General features: G+C 37.7%; 1 protein-coding gene across 2 annotated transcripts; it reads right to left on the reverse strand.

The window, feature by feature from the left end:
* Positions 1 to 477: 477 nt before the first annotated feature.
* On the reverse strand, positions 478 to 23,725 carry LOC129279330 (FAST kinase domain-containing protein 1, mitochondrial-like). 2 transcript variants are annotated; one of them, XM_064111364.1, is made up of 8 exons: positions 23,640 to 23,725; positions 21,791 to 21,927; positions 18,856 to 21,302; positions 18,342 to 18,449; positions 17,401 to 17,514; positions 16,566 to 16,731; positions 15,829 to 15,943; positions 478 to 4,981 (listed from the first exon to the last, which is right to left on the reverse strand). In XM_064111364.1, exons 3-8 carry the CDS (start codon positions 21,245 to 21,247, stop codon positions 4,766 to 4,768), a joined length of 3,111 nt encoding a protein of 1,036 aa, XP_063967434.1. In that variant the 5' UTR covers positions 21,248 to 21,302; positions 21,791 to 21,927; positions 23,640 to 23,725; the 3' UTR covers positions 478 to 4,765. The 2 variants fall into 2 exon arrangements, with proteins under 2 accessions (XP_063967434.1, XP_063967435.1); XM_064111365.1 differs by lacking the exon at positions 21,791 to 21,927 and having other exon boundaries at positions 23,640 to 23,716.
* Between the last annotated feature and the right edge of the window lie 956 nt (positions 23,726 to 24,681).

Below are 24,681 nucleotides of genomic sequence, written 5' to 3' on the forward strand. Positions count from 1 at the left end.
CTTGGATAAAGTCATCCATTCAAGCAAAAAAAAAAATTGTTCAAACCCACACAACTTTCAAAAGATTTACTCTATTCTCATCAAACTTAAACTTCCACTTAGGCTTACATGTAGCTCCGACATCTATTTTTCTTCTTGTTACTAACACATCAGAGAATGTCCTCCCTTGTGAATAATTTGATTACATCTGTCACCTTTCAGCCAGCATTCTCCTCTCTCTCCATCTCTGAAGATCTTTTCCCTCTTTCTAACTTTGTATTTTTCTCCATGATAATAGTTCTGATTCATCTTTTAATTCTCTCTAGTATGTTAACTAAAACATGTTCATATGATATACCCAGTAAAAGTACTGGTAGTTCATCACTTTACAACATATTTCCACTTCATTTACAGTCATTTACATGTCCCCTTCTTCTCATCTATTTTACACATGAAAACAATATACATAACATAAATTATCAAATGACTAATACATGTACATGTAGTTTTAAGTAATTTTAATGAAAAATAAATATCTTGTCTTTAAGAAAATAACATTCATAAATGCACATCACATGTCATGTAAAAATCCAAATACAGGCAATTATCCTGAAAATTTTCAATGCCATAAGCTCACCACTCATAGATTTTGAATCAATAATATCAATAATAATATATAATTGAGTAGAACTCAGTGATAATTAGGCCGACAGATATAGTATTCTAATGTTATAGACCCTATTGCATAAAAATTATCACTCATTAAATAAATATCGACCCTCCTGCATAAAACAAAACCTATCTCATGTGTAAAGCACTTTCAGTAAAATCATCCCTCTTCCAACATGTGACATTTTTGTGAAAAAAAACAACCATACACACCAAATACTAGGTGTTATTCACTTGGTGTACAAGCAGTTGTTCTACTTCCCAGATAGCCTTACACTTGGTTTAATTAGAGTGATCTAACCGAATTAGCATCATCTCGTTATAAAAGAAAAAAAAAGGTAATTTTGCCTTAATAGACAATGTCATAGTTTTTTATTGGACGATAAATAAGTTTCGAGATTTGCGTAGTTGTGTAAATAGATTTGTAATCAACATTTTATTTTTTGTTTGTTTGAGTATTGAATTGGCAAAATATCAATTAAAAAATATGGATACCAACCATATAACGAAAGAGGGGGAAAAACAACAACTGAAGAGCATGTGACACTAGCTGACAATGATTGAACCAATCAGATTCAAGGAGAGTGTGAGTTAATTAAAGATTTTAATGTTGTTAAAGAGTGCGGCAAGTGGCACAACAAAGTACAAACCAGCAGGAGACAGTATTTTTTATATCAATTTTAAGTAATAATTGAAGTTGTGACTTGGCCTGCAACTGACGACGATGGGTCAGCAAAATAAGCCGCCTAGAAAAAAAAGTTGATCTACATCTAGGTCTACTAATGTGAGTGTAACATGGGTTTTTCTGGAGAAGTATGACTTTTCAACCTTCCTCGTTATTTATTATTGTTATTACACCTCATTTTAAGTTCTTTGTTCGATTTAAGGGTTACTTCGGGATATGATGCAAAGCAGCAGTTGAAGCAGAATAGGGGTGACCAATGAACTGTCAATTATCAAGGATTCATTATTGTGCTAGGCTAACGATGGCATGTGTTGTGAACATTGAACAGGAATAAGCTGAAGATGAGGATGGGGACTAAGGAGCGTTGTGGCCCAGTGGATTAGTCTTCTGACTTTGAAACAGAGGGTCATGGGTTCAAATCCCAGCCATGGCTGGGATTTCCTTCAGCAAGAAATTCATCCACATTGTAATGCACTCAACCCAGGTGAGGTGAATGGGTACCCAGCAGGATTAATTCCTTGAATGCATGAGCGCTGAAAGGCAGCTCGAGCTAAAGCCGGGGTAATAATAATAACATCGCGCCCCGGAATAGAATATTTCTAGATAGATGGTGCTATATAAATGCCTATTAATATTATTATTAAGGAGGACGCATGATGTGATAACATATGTGCATGAGTCAATAAATGAAGGTTAAAGACCCGATTAGCAGAAACAATACTATGTCATATGCACGCAAAGCCAGGTTCAGGATTTCTACCAAGACAGATTAAGAGGAAAGAAAAGAAGTGTGCATAGCCTGCAAAGAAAGTAAACACACACTGGCAGAGTGCAAGGTATTGGCAATCAAAGCCATATGAAGAAATGATTTGCTGCTCCAAGAAACAAGGATTGTGCGTCAGCTGCCTACGCAAGACTGGGCAAAGGACTGTAAATGGAGACTGACATACAATATTAGAGTAAACCACATCCCACAGAAAAAAGGACAATTCAACCACGAAGAACAGCGATGGCTTAAGAAGGTAGTCTTCAGAGCAGACAACGGAGCCAGAGGTGTATGTTCCCATGGATACTGACAATATGCCAACTCAGCAGTACATTCAGGAGAATGCAAAGCAAGAACCCATGGTTAATGTCAAGTGCAATCTCACTAACCAAGAACATTTGGGATGCATTTGCAACCCAACCGGAACCCCAGGAGAATTTCTGGATTCATCGTTTAATAGAGTTCCAGAGGTACAGACAAGGGTCATCAGAGACTACTGATGATTTCATTCTACGATGTCGCACAAAGGCAGCGAAGTGCAACTTCAAGACTGATGACACTGTTGAGGAGAGAAGTATAGAAGTCTTAGTCGCCAGGATTAGACACCCAGAGGTGCAGAAGGTCCTACTGAGCAAAGGTGAACAAAGTTGGACAAGGCTGCTTCATTGGCAAGGACGCATGAGGCAAGTGACTCCCACATGAGCCAGCTGAACAGCCTCGACAGAGCTTCAGTACATGATCTGCACCAGTCCAATTCTTGTAGGAATTGCGGTCTGAGGCACTCACCAAAGAGTTTCCCAGCGGTCAGGTCACAGTGCCACAAGTGTGGCATGAAAGGTCACAGGAAGAAACGGTGCAGGACTTCAGGAGACAGTAGTAAACCAGACAGACTGGACATGAGAAAGGAAACTGGATGAACATAATAAGAGTAGATCTTGTAACCATGGAAAGAATCTGCATCCAATTGCCATCAAGAATGACGGTGATGATCTACCAAGAGATTTTGAAGACATCTCTGTAGAATCAATCTATGTTGGACATGTTCACGTTGATGGTGAGCCCATTGATGACAGAGACAAGCTTTTTGCTACTCTGAAGTTTAGCATCAGGGATAAGCCAGGTAACCACACTTTGAGAGTTAAGTGGACACAGGAGCACAGGGAAAAGTGCTGCCTCTTCGATGCTTCAGGAAGGCTTTTCCAGACGTCTTAGATGACAAGGGATGTCCTCTGGAGTCGGCTGTCAGACTAAGACATGTCAGGTTGTATGCCTACGACGAGACACCGATACAGCAGTATGGATGTTTTGACCTTCCCTGCCAGTACAAAGAAGGGAAGTGGTTCAGAAAAGGCTTCTTCATCGTGGATACACGTGGACCAGCTATCCTAGGATTGCAAAGTTCAGTGAAGATGCGCCTAGTCATAGTGAACTGTGAGATGCATCAGAGAAGCAGTCCAGGCGTGATAAAGAGTACACTCGATCTGGTAGCTGCATACCCAGATCGGTTCCAGGGTATTGGGAGGTTCCCAGGTGAATACCACATCACTCTTGAAGAGAATGCCGAACCGGTTGTCCACCCACCAAGGAAGTTTCCTATCCATCTTCGGGAAGAGTTGAAAGAGGAACTGGACAGGATGGAATCCATGGATATCATCAAGAAAGTGTCCAAGCCTACAGATTGGGTTTCCTCGCTAGCTAACGACTAAACCCAACTTAACCCAAGTGATGATCATCAATCCAGTACTAATGGGTACCACACAACGTCTGGACGATTGGTCAAGAAGCCTGATCAACTAATTGAAAATTAACAATGAATTTTCTTTTTCATCAGCTAACAAATTGAAATTGTTGGAATTTATGTCTTATTGTACATCGCCATAAACCATTTAGTAAATCTGATTGTTGTATGTATCTATGATAATTTGTTGGAGAGTGATCAAACACTTTTGTCTGTTATTGATGATATCATTGTATTATGAGTTATTCATAACTGGTCACTTCTTGAAATTCAATACTTCCAAATAAAATTAAAAAAAACAGAAGAGAAATTTGGAAATGGCACAACGTAATCCTTATGTGTATCAGGATTGTTTTACTGGTATATGTACAAAAAACATGTGTGTCATTAATTTTTGCCATTATTACAGTTGAATAGTATAATTGATTATGATACTGAGTTGTTAAAAACAAATTGAGACAAAATAATATTATACATATTATTGCTATTTTGAGACAAAATAATATTATGCATATTATTGCTACATGTTTGGGATGTCTATGTATAACAACACAGTGATAATACAAGACAGTTCTGCATGGAGTTTCCCAATGGTTTGTATCCCAAAAAATGTTTTTGCTCAAAGTGTTACAGTGATATATTGCTGTTGTTGGATTCATAAAACATCTTTTTATATATATATATGTAAGGGGGATGTATTTGCAGATGTATCATTTGCATATTTGATGCGTGGTGATGTAACTGAGGTCACATTGGATACACGTTGCTGTTTGTCTAGGTTACGATATGGTGGTCCCGGCCCAGCCTACCTTGTTGCCGGTGTTGCAATCAAACTGAACCAATGAACCTTACATTATGATGTTGGAACATATTCATGTATGCTAGTATAGGACTCTTTATTGACAATAGCTTGACAGTCCTCATAATCCTAGTCCTCCTCCTCTCCCCATTCATGTAACATCCTTTCTACCATGTCATTGGTTCTCTTAGTCTTCACTGGTCTTGGACCTGGTCCTGGTCTCGGCCCGGAGTCCTGGTTCTCTGAAGCACTAAGCCACAGATTGCCTCCCAGTAGCTCGGAGATGTACAGGCGTTTGGCGTCAAAGCTATTCAGATGTTCTCTGCTCCAGTCCATGTAGGGTATCTGCAAAAAAGTGCGTACACACACAAAAATAAAATTTATGAACGAGAAATCAAATCACTTTGAACAGCAGAAATCTGTACGACAGGCGAAATTTGACTTAAGACAAGCGCACACTATGAGATGCGATTGCACTGAGATTTGACTGTAACAAGTTGCGGATCACAACTAAATTTGATTGCATCGCAGGATTTAGCACACATTGCCACAGCTCTGCAATGCCCTGCATCTCCACTTTTACACGCAAGTTGTCTGCTCTGCAGCAGTTCATCAAATTGTCTGGGACGTCACCGTCCACAATAAATCTGATTAAGTGAAAACTATAAAAATTGCAGCAGACTCTCAGAAAGAGTTGACTTGTCAAATGTCCAAGTTTTGGTCTGTGATTCTACTGCACCAGATCGGACCAGAGTTGAAGGGTGGCGCACACTCTGCAATTTTGTTACAAATAGTGCAATTGCATCAATATTTTTTTTTCAACTTTGTTATCATGAATTTGAAGACTGAATAGTGAATCAGAACTTTTTTTTTATTCTAGTCCCACTTCAGCACACTGTCTAGTCTAGTTCTAGACGATATTAAACGAATTTATTTGCACCGATATATACGTTCTATTCCGTGCGTACGCCCAGCCGAGTGTGCGCGCAAAACCGAGAACCTGTACTCCGAGGAAATATCGTCTAGATCAGTTGCTCAGCGGTGACGTCAGAGGTCAAAGGTCAACGGACGAGTGCTCATGAATATGCATGAGTTACTTGTCAATCTCGCTGCGCCACGTTGTTTACGTTTTGCACACTCGTTATCAGCTGTGTGCATACATTGTGCACGTGGGATTGATGTAGTAGATCTATGCAGGGACGTGAGCGTCCGTGATCTAGCTATGTGATGTGAATACATGTACATGTATCATACGACAGTTTGAGATAGTTCATTACTTTTAAGGCTACAAATAGACATTTCATTGTTGGGAAATTACTGTTACATGCATAATAGTTATTTCACTCTATGTGCATATCTTGGTTAAATCTGTGGGTATGATGTTACCATCATGATATATGAAAGAAGGTGCTAATGTACCAAATTTCAAACTTCAAAACAATACAGACTAGTTTTTCCACTTTACTCAGATGGAATAATTAATGTACATGTTTGAATGATATATTTTATATTCTTCTTCATCTACACATGTAATTACATAAAGGCATTTTGTCTTAGTATGGGTATTGAAAATTTAGACTCATACAATGTAATTAAAGTCTCATTCTTGTGTATGGATCACATCACGGTACATTTTACTGTGGGCACTTGTAAATATATCATTTTCAAAGTCTTCTTCACATGGGTGTCGATCACCTGGGGGGGGGGGGGGGGTGGGGGGATATATCCCCCCTAATATTTCAAGTGGGGGGATGGCCTGTATTATCATCCCCCCAATAATTTAGGGTAGAAAAATTAAATAATGATGATCAAAAATGAAAAATTATGATCATGATAATTATAGTGATGATTATAGTATGCCATCAATCAGTTTGTTTCCGTCGCAATGTGTGTATATTGTTATTAAATAAGAACATTCTTTTCCAGGACTTTAAAACAGATGGGTGGAGGTTCAAGATGACAAAAATTTAAATGTTTATGTATATGATATTTTTTAACACATGACATAAAAGGACCCCGATGAACTAAAAACAACTTTTGTTGATAGGGTGTTCTATCCCACCAGGCATTGGTGAATAAATACATTTTAATAAATCAATTAATTCAAAAGGGTGGGAAAATAAACGGGTGGAAAAATAAACGGGAGTAAACAGGGAAAACCCCATGGACGTAAATCCCAGAGGGCCGCAATTTTGAAAAAGTACAAATAACTTTTCTCAGATTTACCCCTCCCCACATCCAAGTGCATGATGTTTGTTCCATTTAATCTACAACCCTTTTGAATATCATTTCATTTTTGAAGTTATGTAAAATAAGTAAATCGCCAGGGATCGCTGTCATAAAAAGTTATTTGCAATGAGGTCTGACATGAGGCGAAAGATTTTCGGACATTATTGAGACTACCTGAAATAGATGTTGTTCTATTTCACCTTTTTCTTATTCATTCCCAGAAAATTCAGAGAAAAAGAAAAATACCTTTGCGTTTCTATAGAGTATAGGCTTATCACTTCATTTATTTGCCTGGTTATACACACTTTACCGATGTAGGTCATGGTAGTTATATATTAAGTTCGGCATTCAGTAACTTGAACAAGAAAATATACCAAAAGCAAGATGTGCACAAAACGAAAGTCACCCCTACTTGTATATCCAAATAACTTGACTTGAACGATAACTTTTGGTCAATAATATTTTGCAGGAGAGCATCGATGTCCTCATTATCTATCTATGTGGAAATGAGGTGCCTATAGTCATGAAAGAGTGAGCCCACATCAAATGCAAAAATTTCACTTTAAAAAAAGTCATAATGGTCGTTTGGTGATCAGTAGCTCATATATGGTGCCTTTGTTGTATGCGGTTGGATGTAATTGATATTAAAACATTTTATCATGTGACCCCATCAGATACCTCTCATGAAAATATTGAGGTTCAGTGAGCTCAATATAATATGATCATATTTTTACAATTTTTTTAATAAGTGAAATCAATTGATGGTTTCAGAAAGAATAATCATTCATTCTCTCTAAAGCGGATATGAGGATATGAACATCGGATGTTTTTTCATGTTATTATTGTTATTGTTATGGACTTGAATAACTAAACTTGATTATTTTTTTCTTATTTTGGCAAAAAGAAATATATTTTGAGTTTGGAAAGGGATGGCAGTTTTACATTCTATATGAGCACACTCATGCGGTACGTAAATTTCATTTTAACACATAATGTATATTAGCTGATATTACACACTGATGGTTCAAGAAAATGTTGGAGAAATATCATAACATGACAGTTGAGTTTTGATTGTTTTAATGTTTGTTTTTGTTTCATGCACTTATAAAGTATTTAAAACATGTTAAAATCCAGGGTTAAAATCGTCTAAGGAATGACGGTAAGCCCGATGGCACATGAGAAGCCACACAGTTTGTAATTTGTGCTAGTCTTATATTTTTTGTCCGAATGTGCATTTTATCATGATCATGCATTAAGAAGAAAAAAGATATTGCCAGTCGGGTTAGATTTAAGAGAGAAGTTGTATACATCATGCTCAATAAACATATCACTTTAGTACATGGTCCAGACAATTTTTGTCATTTGTCTTTCGTATGGGTTTATAATAAGCTTACTTGTAACACAAATTGAATTTAAAAAAATTATATAAGTAAAGTACACTGCAACAATCCCCTACTTTTCCCCTACGTCCAGTGAAGAAACGCTAGTTCATGCTTTTTGCATTAAGCAATTTCCAAGAACACCATGCATATCAACCACTCTCAAATGTCCTAACTTGTAATTTTAGTGGGGGTAATGTTGAAAGATCCCCATCCACAAGAACATTTGTGTCAATCACCCCCCCCCCAACCAAGCATACCGATCGACACCCATGGTCAGAGAGTATGAGGGTTGAGAAGTACATGTACTTTGTACAGATTAGTACAGAGCTGTGAAAGGGATAAGGAAAACAGAATAAAAATCATTATTGATTTTTAAAAGTAGATTAATCTCACAAATGTGGATTTTGATGCGTGCATTAGATTTTGGAAGAAAATCTTTACAATTGTCCTTGGAACTTTTAGTTTATTTATTTACTTTACATGAACATGTAGATAATGCGTACAATTATTTTTGTTGTTCAGCTACATTATTATCTAGCTACAGGTAGCAAGGAAATGATATTGCCAATGATGTACATGAAGCCTCTTCGATAAAGACCCTGACCGGTGTAAAAACAATCATATATTAAAATAAAGGTAATGATTCTTCCAATAGTTAAAAATATTAAATAAAAATCAAAGAAACTACTCCTCCAAAGTACGCTTCGATTGAGCACCCCCATGTCGCCTGGAAATGATGACGTCACGTTGTGTCAGGAGGGTTGTGGTTCCGTAGGTTTGTGTACAAAAGCATTGGGTATTTTCTTCCATTTCCATGTTATGAATCCATTTTTTTTTCGTTTTCAGATGAAAATGGCACTCAAAATTATTCACTGTTCAAATTGTTGTAAACCTACAACTATTCACTACTTTTTTGTGATTTCTTTGTTTGGCTCTTATTGGGCCTAAATTGCTATGTCAGGAAAAGTTATTATACATAATCTAAATGCAGATAGAATTGAAATTTGCGCCAAGTAAGCAGGAAATAAATATGGCAAAAACTAGTTCAAAACTGTAGATTTCATAAATTCAAGCTTGTGGGTAAAAATATATGTGATATCCCTCTGTGATAGAAGTGAAGAGAATGAAATGCGTTATCTGGAAAGCAAAAAAAATCACCCAGTGTTTCTGTGTACAAACCTATGGAATCACGACGCTTCTTACACAACGTGACGTTAGGGTCTCGAGGCAAGTGAAAAGCACAATAAAGCCTATTTTCTAAGCGGGGTTCGAAGCCCGATAATTGGAATATTCTTAAGCAAAATACTCAGCTGGGAAGCGGTGAAAATTAATATAGCATACCTTGCTGTATTTAGTAGCTTATAAGCTTTCGATTGGTATATAATTTATGAATTTCATTTTCGGGTCCGGTCTGGATCTATAAATAAAGGCATCTTTTCTCATTACCTTTGAAGTACAGTATTTATGAAATATATTTTTTGCAGCCATTATGAAAGAGCATTATGTTCAGATCTACATGTACCTTGCCAGTTAATTAAATTGCTAGTAACTATTCCATTGCAGTGTAACTTTTACATGTAGTTTGCATAGGCGGATCCAGCTTTTGGCGAAAGGGGGGGGGGGACCGCCGAGCGGCGCACATATTTTTGCACTATAAATGAAAATGAAAAGGGGAAAAGTCAAATTCAATTCAAATTCATTTATTTCACTTCCATCAAACAAAAACAAATTGTATACCATATATAAACATAAATATTTGTATCCGTTGCAAACAAAATTAATAATACATATGTTGTGAAAAAAAACACTTAGACGATTTGGGCAACACATTGTAGGTTTTAAATATATATACTATTTTTCAATAGAAATTAAATTAAGATGGAAATGGAGGAACCCACTAAAAAGCAATGCTGGTACAATGTGGGCCCCTCAAGAAATAGATAACACAACAAATAACAAAATAACAAAGTATAAATACAGATAATCAAATGAGAAAAGAATGAATAAAGGAGAGGGAAATACTCACAAAATAAATACAAAGTAATAAAAAATATACAGTTTGGTGAAGGACAAAACAACCCGTCCTAAAAATATCTACCCTTCCCACCCCCCCCCCCCCCAGAAAAAGAGAAGAAAAAAAGGGGGAGAATGCCCTGAGAAGATGGATGGGTGCTGCTGTACGTAGATAGAACACATGCCGTCGTGGACTCAAGCAAACTGGATTCAATGATGTGTATAAAAGGAGAAAAAATATATAAAATAACCTAGAAAGAATATAATGCACGAAAAATGTGATTGATGCCGTTAAACAAATAACCGGTAGGAAGGCGGATAAGCGGAGAGGAGAAAATAGAGGAGAGGATAGACACAATAATGAGCACATCTGAGAAGGACTTGTGTCAGATTTTTTTTTTTTTTTTTAAGAAACAAAGGATAATAATTATTTTATGTTTTAATTGTAGTTTAAAGTAATAATGATGACTTGACAGAAGTCTGACCCTGTCAAATGCTCTTTTCAAAATGTAGGATTTCCAGTCATGCCATTTTGCATGACCACACGCAGATAATATTTCCGGGGGGGGGGGGGGCAAATCTCGAACATATTTTTGAAAAATAAAAACGGACCGAGCTGCTCATGTGGCGATTATTATTTTTTTATAAAGTGTAATAAAAGTATTTGGTACACATCTCACATTTGCACATTTTTCATAGTTTTCATGAAATGTTTAAGGGAAAAAATGTGTTTTCACAACAACTGATCGGGAATTTGCCCCCCCCCCCTTCCCCCTTGCTGCGTACGACCATTCCCTGAAGTCCACTTAAACATATATCATTACAACATAAAATATACATGAATTTAGACATATAATCTTTCTTAGACATATATAGAGAGAGATTGAAAAACTTATTAAAGAAAGAAACAAGCAAAAAGTAACACAAAATCTCGTGTACTAACCCTTTTATTGCGATGAGGCCAATACTTGTGTATATTAATTGAGATGCAATTTTTTTACTATATATACACAGGGGCGTCAATCTTTTTTTCACATTGGGGGGGGGGGGAATCATGAATCAACTTTCCAACGGCGCTCGATCACACAAAACAAACAAACTCACACACACTCATATATATATATATATATATAACTGAAATTTTTTAGTAAACTGACCTGAAAATAGGAAAAAGGTGCCTTTTAAAGACTGTTTGTAGTAACTCATGAGGAGAATACATATCTCACTACACAGATAATGCGAGTGCCGAGGGCGAGCTGAAATTTCTTTATATTCTGACAAGAAAGCTTGATATCCTCTGCATTTTGGTACCTATGATTAAGATGGGTATCTAAAAAAGACAAAACATGCGAGCGCAAAGCGCGAGCTTAAAATTTTGATATTTCGATCTGAAAAAAAATGACAGTTTAATGGACGTTTTTAATAAAGAACAAGATTATATCCAACAAAAGATTATTGCAAATCGAAGCGGGACTTCTTTTGAGGCTTAGAACTGAGAACGGGACATTCTATTCACCTATTTAATGATGAAAAGTGTGGGGTTTTGCTACAGAAATGGTGCGAGCGCGAAGCACGAGCTGAAAATTTTTGTATTCCAATCTGAAAAGCGGACAATTTGAGCACGATTTTAAACAAAGAACGAGTTGTGTAGCTCAATATCGCTTGCTGATTTCTGTGTAACATTACTATCTTATTTTATTTTTGTACATGCGGAATTATTGGAGGAGGGGGGGGGGGGGCAAAACGATATGTTTGCCCCCCAATCATTTCTATTGGTGGGGCGAAGGACTATCTTGGCCCCCTGACGAGCTTGAAAAAATAGCCTTTTTTGCCCCCTGACGAGCTTGAAGACCTTTATTGCCCCCCCCCCCCTGACGAGCTTGAAGACCTTTTTTTGTTTTGCTTGTCAATTTTTTTTCCAGGTACGAATTCCTTTATTTGTGATTGAAGACTTTTTTTTTTGCTTGTCAATTTTTTTGGCGGACGGTTTTGCCCCCCCCCCCCCTGTGGAAAATTGTAGGTACGCCACTGTTTAAAGTGCTATACTGTACGTACAAATATGACCGACTTGTGAGTTTTGTTTTGGTCATGGTTCTTTAGGATTTTTTTTGTTCCAGAGAGAGTTTACTCAGTCCACTTCAATATATGCAAAAGGGAGACAATTACTGTATTCTTGTTCTACTGCAAATTCCAATTATTGTTTGGTCAGCCATATTATGAAAGAACAGTACATTTCAGACCAAACTTGCCAGTTAAAGGACAAGTCCACCCCAACAAGCTGACTTGAATAGATAAAGAAAAATCAAACAAACATAACTCTGAAAATTTCATCAAAATTGGATGTAAAATAAGAAAGTTATAACAATTTCAAGTTTCGCTTAATTTTTCAAAACAGTTATATGCACATCTTAGTCAGCATGCAAATGTGGGGACCGATGACATCATTCACTTACTATTTCTTTTGTATTTTATTTTATGAAATATGAAATATTTTGATTTTCTCGTCATTGTCTGTTAACAAAGTTTCATTCCTCCCTGAACACATGTAATTCCATTATTCTAACATTTTGTGGTTCGAGCAAAGGGGTACTAATATTGTCGAATTCGTAAAAATTGAAATAGTGTATTATTCAAACAAAAACAAAAGAAATAGTGAGTGAGTGACATCATCGTCTCTCTCATTTGCATATCACCGAGTTGAGTATAGAACTGTTTTGTGAAAAATAAGCCAAATTTTAAAATGTCATAACTTTCTTATTTTACATCCGATTTTGATGAAATTTTCACCATTATTCATGTTTGATTTGTCTCTATTTATTCAAATCATTTTTTTTCTGGGGTGGACTTGACCTTTAATGACTTTGCCATTATTTTCCTGCTATATATCTGTCATGCGAACAAAAGAAGCAACTCTGTGGAACAAGTTTATGAGGAAATGTGTAAAATTGTCATTGTCATTTTACATGTGGAAATATAGAATTTCTTGCTTTTTAAGTGACTCCATTTATGAAACTTGGGGCCATGTGACTTCAATTATACTGGCATCATGAAGAAATTACATAATTAACCCAAATCAAGGGGAGTGTCAATTTTGAAGGATATAAAGTCGCTACCCTCTTTCCATATATACCCAGTAGATATATTCAAGAAGACATCGTGGCCTCGGAGGAAACTTTCGAGAGCTAGCTTTGTTCTGTAGGATCTTCAAAGTCGTTGTTCCCAACTGTTTGGAAATATGCAGGATGGAATCTCTGATAGAATGACGTTAATTTCCCGTCGCCATCACACCATATGTGAAAAAAAACGAAGATAGGTGATCAAGACTTGTCTGATTTGGTAAACACGCAAGAAACTGAATTTGGAAACCGCGCGCTGTGTAATTATGTATAGGCCTACAGTACACAATACAACCAGGGAGTTGGGAGTCTCCCTAATACAACAGCACGGCAGACGGTACAGTACACAAGTCTATGGCTTATGTTGTGCTGCTTTGTGCGATCCGATTGATTATGTAATCCATATACGATAGTCTACGCTCAAAAACCTTATTGTAGGTATCAGGGGAAACATACACGATGCGATTCATTTATGATGTTTTCGTGTGTTTAATTTGATTTCTTTTATAAATTATTTACAACGAAAAGTCCTTTCTTAGGTAATTAATATTCATTTTATCGGTAGATCACACCATATTTCTCAACCCAGTAATCTTCCCTGCTGTTAACAAAGACTAACAGCTGAACGGGAGGCGTGTCCACTTTTAACGACTTTCCCTCAAAAATCTGAGGGAGTGACGTCACCGCTGAGCAACTGATCTAGACGATATTTCCTCGGAGTACAGGTTCTCGGTTTTGCGCGCACACTCGGCTGGGCGTACGCACGGAATAGAACGTATATATCGGTGCAAATAAATTCGTTTAATATCGTCTAGAACTAGACTACACACTGTCATATTGGAGAGTTACATGTAATTCTGCTGCTAGGAATAATTTTGCTAAAAAATAGACAGAAAACCCTGATTTCAAAAAAATTATCAAGAACAAGTTTAATAATTTAGCATCAAGACATTAGCTTGGGATGGTTGAAATAGTTAAGAAGTCTTAGATATTCAACCATCAGATGTATGAATACATGTAAAATGAACTGAATTCATTTAGTCATTTTCACAAAAAAATATACAAAATCAAGAATATACAAACAAACATTACAAAGCATAACAAGGCAAACGCCAAGCGTTGTCTCGCCTGCATATTGCAGTCATGAAGAGACTGTATGTCAAAACTATGCTATATGACTTAGATGGACCTCTGTTACGAGTTTGGCGATCCCACCTCGAAGCTATAGAAAGTTATTGTGTGTACAACACAGCACAGTGCCAGTCATGGAAAGTTCATTGACCTTTGATCTTAATCAAATTCAACTCACATTCAAACTTGACCTGCACCTTCAAGAGATGGACCTCTTGTATGAATTTGGCAATCCTACCTCGAAGATATAGAAAGTTATTGTGTGTACAGCACAGCACAGTGCCAGTCATGGAAAGTTCATTGACATTTGACCTTATCCAAATTCGGCTCACATTTGAACTTGACCTGCACCTTCAAGAGATGGACCTCTGTTATGAATTTGGCAATCTCACCTCGAAGCTATAGAAAGTTATTGTGTGTACAACACAGCACAGTGCCAGTCATGGAAAGTTCTTTGACCTTTGACCTTATTCAAATTCGACTCATCTTCGAACTTGACCTGTGTCTTCAGCAGATGGACCTCTGGTATGAATTTGGTGATCCCACCTCGAAGATATAGAAAGTTAGTATGTGTACAACACAGCACAGTGCCAGTCATGGAAAGTTCATTGACCTTTGACCTTATTCAAATTCGACTCATATTCGATCTTGACCTGTGCCTTCAGGAGATGGACCTCTGGTATGATTTTGGTGATCCCACCTCGAAGATATAGAAAGTTATTATGTGTACAACACAGCACAGTGCCAGTCATGGAAAGTTCATTGACCTTTGACCTTATTCAAATTCGACTCATATTCGAACTTGACCTGTGCCTTAAGGAGATGGACTTCTGGTATGAATTTGGCGATCCCACCTCGAAGCTATAGAAAGTTATTGGGTGTACAACACAATTGTTGACGACGACGACACCGGAAATAGTGATACCTATGTCTCGCTCCGCTACCCAGGCGAGACAAAAATGAGACATTATACAGATGATGCATCATACCTAAAAATGCGCAATTTTGTTTTATATATACATATATGAGGAATATTGGATGCCCATGAAAGCAGTGTGCTTGTTAAAGTTGGGTCACCCAGAAAAATATGAATCAATAAATAATGATGGAATACATAAATTGTATGGAATACTAAATGGAGAAAAACTTGCATCAATGATAATGAAATATTACAAGTATTACATCAACTTCTCGATACTTTATAACTAATACATTCCTGACCGACCCACCCGCCTACCATGCATGTGTGCAAAGAACAGTTACCATGTAGGCCCTACATATTAAAAAGCTTTCACCCTTTCACACTACAAGATGTACTCACAGTGATGTACTCGTAACCTAGGATTTCAAGATGGCGGCGTTTCATCTCCACCCAGCTGCTGTAACGTGTGACATTGGAGCACATCTCAGAGGGACGTATGATATCTATGGCTATCCTACACAGGTTTCAAATGGAAAAGAAATATTAAATATAAAGACAAAATGAAGGCAGAGCACTGGCAACCATGTTTAACATAAATGTTTGCAGTGATTTTATTTCTCTTAGAGACACAGTAAAATAAGATTGATCACAAGGATTCACAAATCAAGAAAAGAATTGCAGTATGTTGAATGATTAAGGGGGTATTTTGGGTGGAAAACAGTATTAATATTTTACCTGTAAAGACATGTATACATACAATGCAATTTTGGGGGAAAAATAAGCAATTTTCATGAAACCTGTAGCGACTTTTGAAGAAAAAAAAAAAACAGTCATACTGCAACAAAGAAACAGTTACAGTCATCATATCTGAGACTTTATCTGTTAATTTCAATTAGAATCAATTGCTCTTTGAAAAGTTAATTAAAGTTAGTTTATTAATTTTTTTTCTAGAAAAGGAAAATTCAGAAATGATAATGGAGAATGGAGAGGGGAACGGAAAAGGGGATTGCGCATAAAACAAGGAATGAAAGTTGTCACATGACATTAAAGAGATACAAAATCTTATCTGACAATGAATAAAGGCAGAAAAAGAGACAACTGAATTTTAAACAACTCTGGTTAAAAATAATAGTTACCTTTGAGAGCCATCTTGAAATGTACCCTCTTGTTGCATTCCACGTTGAAGTATATTTGACGATGGAGAGAAGGCATGTTTAATCCCCGTCATCTCAACTTTACCTTTACGTCCCTGGCTGGTGTAAGAAATTGGTTGGCCATGATGATCTAGGATACACTCAAAGTCTGGCAGGAATTAAACCAAATAAAGCATTAAGTAAAATATAGTGTCCTGTTAGAATTAAGAAACTCAAACTGAAATTTTAAAGTCACCATCACTGGGCAGTTACAAAAACAATCAACACCTATGTATGTTAGATCCCATTTTCCTCCATTTGTAAGTCAACTCATGAAATGCTAAAGTCATTATCATTACATTGTTTCATACTCAGAACAAAAGACAGGTCACTTGTACTAAGGCAGCAAATAAAGGGGGTCAGACTAATAAATGCCGGCACTTTCTGAAATTGCTCTATTCTCTGTAGCCTATATTCTAGATGGGGGCTGCTGCTATATCTTTGTTGTTAAGATAAACAAGTGATACATATAGGGCCCTGTCTTAGAAAGAGTTATGATTGATCCAATCAACCACAACTATGGAAATCCAGCAACGTCAACATCTGAAATACATGTTTGTTCAAAATATTTCTAGACATGATGCATATTCATACATTCATAGTTTTCTTGAAAATTCTGTGTGCTTCTCTTTGTTTGCAAAGGAAATTGTGCAAATTTCCTGAAGAAAAAAAATATGACATTGATGGATTTCCATATAGTCGAGGTTGATCGGATCAATCGTAACTCTTTGTAAGACGGGGCTCTGATCTGGAACTACAGCATAATCCACTCACTCACCATTCTTGTATGCATAAAGAGTCTGGGCATTTCTCCTCAAGAAAGTAGGTCCACCGAGGACGTCCTCCAATACGGCCCCAACATCCATCTTGATACCGTTTGATGGTGGCTTACCTATATTCATCAAGCCAAATTAAATATGGGAGAAGAGTAAGAAACAACAATATTTGTTGCACACTGAAAACTTGATAAATGTTATGAACAATACGTCATGAAATTGAAACAATGACACTGTTTCAGATTGAATATCACATGGTTACTGTTTCATGCAAAATTATTTGAAAATTTATCTTTATATCTTTATATCTTTATATAAGTATCTGAACCCATATCCATTTTCATCTTATTTCTATTAAATCAAACTAATTTTATCTATTATACATTCATCCACACATTACAAATCATATTTTCCTTTTGATCCTTCTGTGTCTTGGACTACTATCTAGATATGAAAAAATGCTGTGTTTATTATCATAATATGTTTAATAATGTAGATGTCATCATTCCATTCACCACTGAAGTCAATTGACTGAAATCCATTTCACATTTTTTTTTTACAGTATCATTACAGACGAGATGTCATTACAAGCAGAAATATCATCTACCCATTGAAATTTCAGAGGTCTGTAAAATGACACTTGTACTTCAAGACCACCCAAAAGAGACAAGACAGGTCTTCAATTGAGCAAGTTCCTTTTAATAATACATGTTTCAATGGAGAATACTACAAAACCAAACTTGTGCTGAATCCGAATATAGCCACTGAAAATTCAAAGAGGAACCCAAGAAAATACTTAAGGAAAAAATTATGAATTTCAAGGAGTCATTTGAACATATTAATTGGTGGGGACTGCATAATGGCAGAGTGGAAGTTGCGACAGAGTTCAGGCATGGCTCTTTACGAAAGCATGATCTCCGAAGATATCACCAAAAATATTTACCTGCTTTTGATGTCCGTTCTGGACTGAACCAAGGCACTCTTAGCTCAGGACATTCAAGGCACACTGCTCTATTCAGCTCTTGAAGCTGGTGTGACAAAGACCTGGAAACTAAACAAGAAACATATGAAGCAAAGTATCAGAAGCAATCCCCTCTGTGAATAAATAAAATTGAAAGTAAACTCTTCATTTTGCCGCAATTCAAGGCAAGCTGCTGAACTGGAAACGAACATGAAAAATAAGGCAAGGTATCAGCCCCCACTGCAAATAAACAAAGTAAACTCTTATTCAGCGAAGATAAATAAACATTTTTGACAACTTTTTGAGGGTAAGGCAGATGGTCACAAACTTGAAAATTGTGCTTTCTGCTTTATAGTGACTTCAAATAATTGTAGTAATAATTCTAATCTAAACCAAAAAATGACACATACAAGACCACTGCTTTATATGCGCCATCTTAAATTACATGAAATACAAAGTGCTTCAGGAGATATAAATAAAAACTTGACAGACTTACCATGCATCTCTTCCATACTTTTAAGGAAGCTGAGACTGAAGATAGTATGTAGAAAGTCCAATGGGAAGCACTGAAGGGCAGCCAGGCTAAGTGCAATGTTAACCAGTCTATGAGGTTGAAGATCTGACATGTACGGTATCACCCTTGAGGAACAAAGTTCTTCAAGGAATGTTGGAGAAGCTGGAAGGTAGTTGCCAACAGTGAAAGCATCCAGGATGTCCCGGACATGGAACGGAGAGATGTCATCCAAGTTGGACTGAACTGTTGCTTCAATTGCCCTCAAAAAGGATCTGTTGCAGATGCGTTGTTGAATAAGAAGTTTGGCAAAGGCAACAACGGAAGCAGAATCGCGGATCCATGATGCGTTGAGAACAGAGGATCTTGAAAGATCCTTATGAGTAACTCTTTTAACATAAGCAGGAAATGCAGAGTTGGGACAGTGAAGAGGTTTCCTTACATATTCCAGAAGGTTTACAAGACCTTTAGGGAGATTTCCCCTTGGATACAGATGATCAGAGAAGTTGGAAAGCACAAAGAACACTCTACGAAGATCATGACCATTTAAGATTGGCATGAAGTTCAGTACCTTGTCCCACACATTGGGATCAATGTCTTCACAGGGTACACCAAGGTTGCTCAGGGTATCAAGTATGTAGACTACAAGGTGTGGTAAAGGATTCCTCTCCAGGTTCTTATGAAGTCTTTCAATGCAAACAGATTGTAACTGGGTATTGGTGGATTTGGCTGTTGCAAGATAGTGCAATATATTTTTGATAACTATAACATTATTTAAACTATCAATGTTTTCTATGGCAAGACCTTCAACAAGAGCTAAAAACCTGCTAGACCTTACTTTCATTCTTCCCATTGCATTGCACAGTCTCCCAAGTCGCTCCAATGATAAAAATGGTATGATTTCTATACTTTTGTTTGTAAGCTCAACCACGAGGTCAGGTTTTGGGTCATGGCTTAGGACTTCAATGAGAGCAAGGAGTTGATGTGGTGCAGTGCATTCAAGAAGTTTCTGTTTCATATGCTTCTCCAGAAGCTCTCTGAGCTCATAATTCCTGGAATAAACTTTCCTTAGGGTGCTGTAGATGATGGCCATTTCAATTGCTGGGATGGCAGGAACTTGGGGAATGAGCAATTGGCTTACTCTGGTCATAATCTGATCCCTGTTCTCTCTACTTCTCATCAGAATCGCTCCTTGCATGATGCGTCTGATGTCGTTGAACCCGTAGGATGCTCCTGCAAAAAACAGCTTCAAACAGTGCTGAGTGATGCGATTCTCCAAGTCTTCAGAACATAAGGTAATAAGTGTGTAGAAACAGTGCGAAAAGTCACTTGGGCTATGAAAATCATCAAGGATATCACACATTCTGGCAGTCATCAATCCCGCAAATGGAGTCTGGTGGCTGTTCATCATAATGACAGCTTTGGATAGAGGTGAAAGGTGAATACTGTCCAAGACATCAACAGCATGATAGAGTTTCTGAACAATGTTGCAGACAACAGGATTTGTGGTAGGTACGCTGCAGTGCAGGAGCCCTAGTAGTAGTAGAAGCCTTGGAAGAGGGACTACATCATACTCAGTGTCATCACTCAGCAGTTCTTGAACATGGGCAAGTACATTCTGCATGATGGCATCCGATTCACCACAGTCAACACCAACACGTGGGAGGACATCCTTGACGGACTGACAGCAACGGACAAACATAGCAGCATCATTGAGATCAAAGGATTGCACTTTAAGACTAAGCGTGAAGTACAACGCAGCAATTGCATGATGGGTAATCTCTGGGACACCAAACTTCAGAACAAAGTAGAGAACACTCAGAGCCTCTGAATTGGACATTGCGGCAGCATGTACCTGGATCAAATTGCACAGTTGTGGCAATACAGGGTGTTTATGAAGCATCTCTGAATACTCCAGCCATTGTTGAATATCATCTCTCACCATCCATATACATTCCCACAACTTATTCACGGAGATGCACACATCTGTAGGGGTCATGTCATCAAGGTGACTTGAGATTACCTCAAGCGAATGCAGGAGATCAGCACCATCCTTAAAGTTTAAAATGCTATCACTATAATCCAATCTTAAATTCAGATGTATACTGGGTGAGAAGTCCACAGTCGCTTTCTGTTCTGCATAGTGAGCTATTGGACGGCACCGCTGCGTGGTCAACAACATATTCCTTGATATTCTGAAGGATGATAACCTCAAGGCTCCTGCATATCCTGCCGGATGCACGAGGCCGGATCCAAAGGCTCTTTGGCTTTGGCTTGGTGCTTGTTTAATGAGTTGACTAGGTGGAAGATGCCATGATCTGGAGCATAGTTTTTGAAGATGCCTAAGGCATGAAGCACATATGGCACTGAAAGACATTGCTTTTCACAGGATCACCTGATTCGTCCTCTATGGCAATTTATCTCCATGCAACCTGAAAAATGAAATGAAATAATTTAGAATTAAAAACTCTTCCATTTTCTTGTCATGCATCAAGAATTGATTTTGACCAGACCTTTTAACAGTTTGACTTTCCCTGCAATTCATATTGATTCTCCCTTCATTTTCTTTTAATTCCTCAACCCTTTACGATTATAATGTATACGCAAAAATGAGGCCCAGTCAAGCACAACGAAAAAAAGATTACGTAGATTTGACTGCAAACAAAAAGTTATGCCACCTTTCTGAAATATATGCTGAAAAATACAAAATTTGTATGACAAGCATTCAGGATCAGGTTCTTCTTTGATCGTTCGCCGTCATGTTTGTAAACTCAGCTGTATTACAAACATGATGGCAAACGATTGAAGAAGAACCTGATCCTGAATGTTTGTCATAAAAATTCAGTATTTCCCAGTATAGTTCTATATTTTAGAAAGGTGGTAAGCTGATTATATTCACTAGATCTAGACCTGGTATTACTTTTTCTTTGCGCCCTTTTTCATCCATCAAAAGGGGGATTAAGCAGTAGACCCAATAAAGTAATCAATTCTCAATAGATGCTGCAGTTAAGCGTTGGTCAAATCTCCACCATTACCAGCCCAATGGCAGACATCCATCTGTGTGGGAGGACAAAAAAATCAGAAAATGTTTTGTAAAAAACTCCTACGAATCAAACAGTGCAGCGGACTATTTATTTCTAATGTTACTGTATGTCTTCATTATGACATGATTCAAATTGTTTTCAAATAGACTAGGTCTTCTGTTATACTTTATGCCCAACATCAAAGTAAAATTATGGAAGCAAATGCAGGGAAGTAGATCTAGAAATCTACACACTTTATTATTTTCTTAAGTAAACATTATTAGCGACTGTACTACAACTCTACGAACTCTCTAAGTCTAACAAAGTTAAGACTCTAGCCTAGGCTAGCATTAATAATCAAGGCTTGATTTGACCCAGGGGGCTCGATCCAGCCCCCCGCCGAAGCAGGTCGGAGCCCAGGACTCGTCTGTGTAATACTAGGCAGACATATACTCTCCAAAATGGGGTAGAATGGGGTCGCAATAGCACTCCAAATAAAACTTTAAAAGGGGAAAAAATAAATTATGCACTTACCTCGATTATATTCTGACATCAAGGCACAAACTGGACCCTCAAAAAAGGAAAAGTTAGACATCTGTCGCGTTCGTTCTCGGTATCGGCCATTTTGTTTTCAATTTTGACAGAAGGAGAATGAACGAGACTTTTCCTTTATTTGAGGGTCCAGTTTGTGCCTCCATGTCAGGATTCTGTGTCACAATAGACCTTCATCCATTATAATCGAGGTAAGTGCATAATTTATTTGGAATGCTATTGATTGGCTATTGCGACCCCATTTTAGAGAGTACATGTCTGCCTACTCCGCGGGCCGGAGCTCCCTGGGTTACGTGATGGAATGACAATATCAAAATCATTAAAAAATATCATCACGGAGTCTTCTAGGCTAGATAGATCCATATATAATCAAGGTAAATTGTTCTTCCCAACGTTACTGACACGCGCGTCCGTACCGGCGTAAGTAACGTTGGGGAAGAACAGTCAATAGGAAACAAGATTAAGACTTTAAATCTTTTACAGAACTGGAAGCCTGACTGCTGGGATCCACAGCACTCTTCCAGAATCTCGGGTAAAGGTAAAGGTAAAGATGGCGGCGTAAACATCGGGCGAGTCGATCTCCCGTCTTTTCATAATATTTTTCTAATTTTTTTGATGAATTCTTGTTTAAAAATGAAATCGATAGCGTAGAAATGTCGGAAATGAATCTGTATCCCATTAGGCATTAAACTAAAGTCATAGCCATACGTTTACGACTAGGTCTAGGCCCTACATCGAAGGAAAGTAGAAATCTTGGGAGTTGGGGGCGAAAGTTTCAGGTTTTTGGTGGTATGTGCAGATGAATGAAGGAATTCCTGGCTCCGTGGAGAGTAAGCATACGTTAGTAAATGATTTCTACTCTCTAGAAGCCTCCTAGTCCTGGCCCAGTTAGGCTTGATTGAGCTCCGCCGGAGCCGCAGAAACTTGAGCGCAATTGCTTTTATAGCAGAGACAGCCAAGCCAACGAGCCACACGGCTGGCGGCCCGAAAACGTTAGTGGCGATGGCGACGTCCCCAGCATTTAGGGCCTACGAGTCAAATACCGGTACGGCGGTACCGCTACCGCCTACCGTACACTCGAGTCACTCGTCCAACCGACTAAACCACTTAAAATCCACCAAGGTAAACCTGATTAAGCAAATGAACATATTTCAAAGACATCTATCTTAAATTTGGCATCTTGCTATCACTTACACAATTCTTTGGTTGAAACACAAACGCATTCCAATCAGAAACAAGACATCGGTCACTTCGCTGAGCTGACGAAGACTGATCGTGCTGATAATTGCACGTGCGCACGATCGATCACTTTGTTGCAATTGGGATTTCCCCTGATTGTTTCAAAAACATTCGCTGAGCTGAGTGATCTGTAGGCAAACAATGAACCTACGTACCTTGATTGTACTACTCTAAAGCCGGGCTCTAAAGGGCTTCAAAAAGCAAAAGCTACGACACTACTCTAAATAGTTTGTCAAACAATTTACAGAATTCAAATATATATTGATAAAAGGGGATTCTACTGACGGTTTTCCCGGGCGGTTTTCTCATCCTATACGCCCCTCCTCTCAAAAGGGGCCCAAAACGGCCGGAAGTTGATCTCTCCCGGTGTTCTCGCTTAAACATTGATTTAATAATTTTGTGCGAGTCATATCACGTTTTCAGAATTATATTCCCCAACTTTACTTTCAGTGTCCATATTTTTTCTCTTTTATCATTGACGGTCATTTGAGATATAACAAAATAAAATTCTCTCCGAACTTCAAAAAGCTGGCCAATGCACATGCCCAGCATGCAATGGGGAACTTTTGAAAGATCAACTTCTTTTAAAATTCCCCAACTTAATTGTGCATCTATTTTTTTTTTCACCATTAAGAATAAAAAAATTATTTGCTTGATAGCTTTTTACTGCTCACTCACTTCCGAGTTTTTCTATCACTCGTCCATAAACCCACTTAGAGAATTCTGCATAGGCCTAAATATATAAAAAGCACTACTGAATTTTTTTTTAAATATATGAGCCCCTCACTCCCCCATACGGTGAGCCCCATGGAATGCCCCCCCCCCCCCATCCATAATCGCTTCTAGCATGCCTCCTTACAACTGGAACTGAAACCATGCAATTTAATCAGACTCTCTATAAGACACTGGGTTGACCTGTGCAGTTTCTTGGAATTGCATATACACAACTATCTTCTTTGTTCCTCAGATCTCTTGCTGTCTTTTACAGTATATCATT

Source organism: Lytechinus pictus, chromosome 16 (assembly GCF_037042905.1).
Source record: "Lytechinus pictus isolate F3 Inbred chromosome 16, Lp3.0, whole genome shotgun sequence".
In the NCBI taxonomy this organism is placed as follows: Eukaryota; Metazoa; Echinodermata; class Echinoidea; order Temnopleuroida; family Toxopneustidae; genus Lytechinus; species Lytechinus pictus.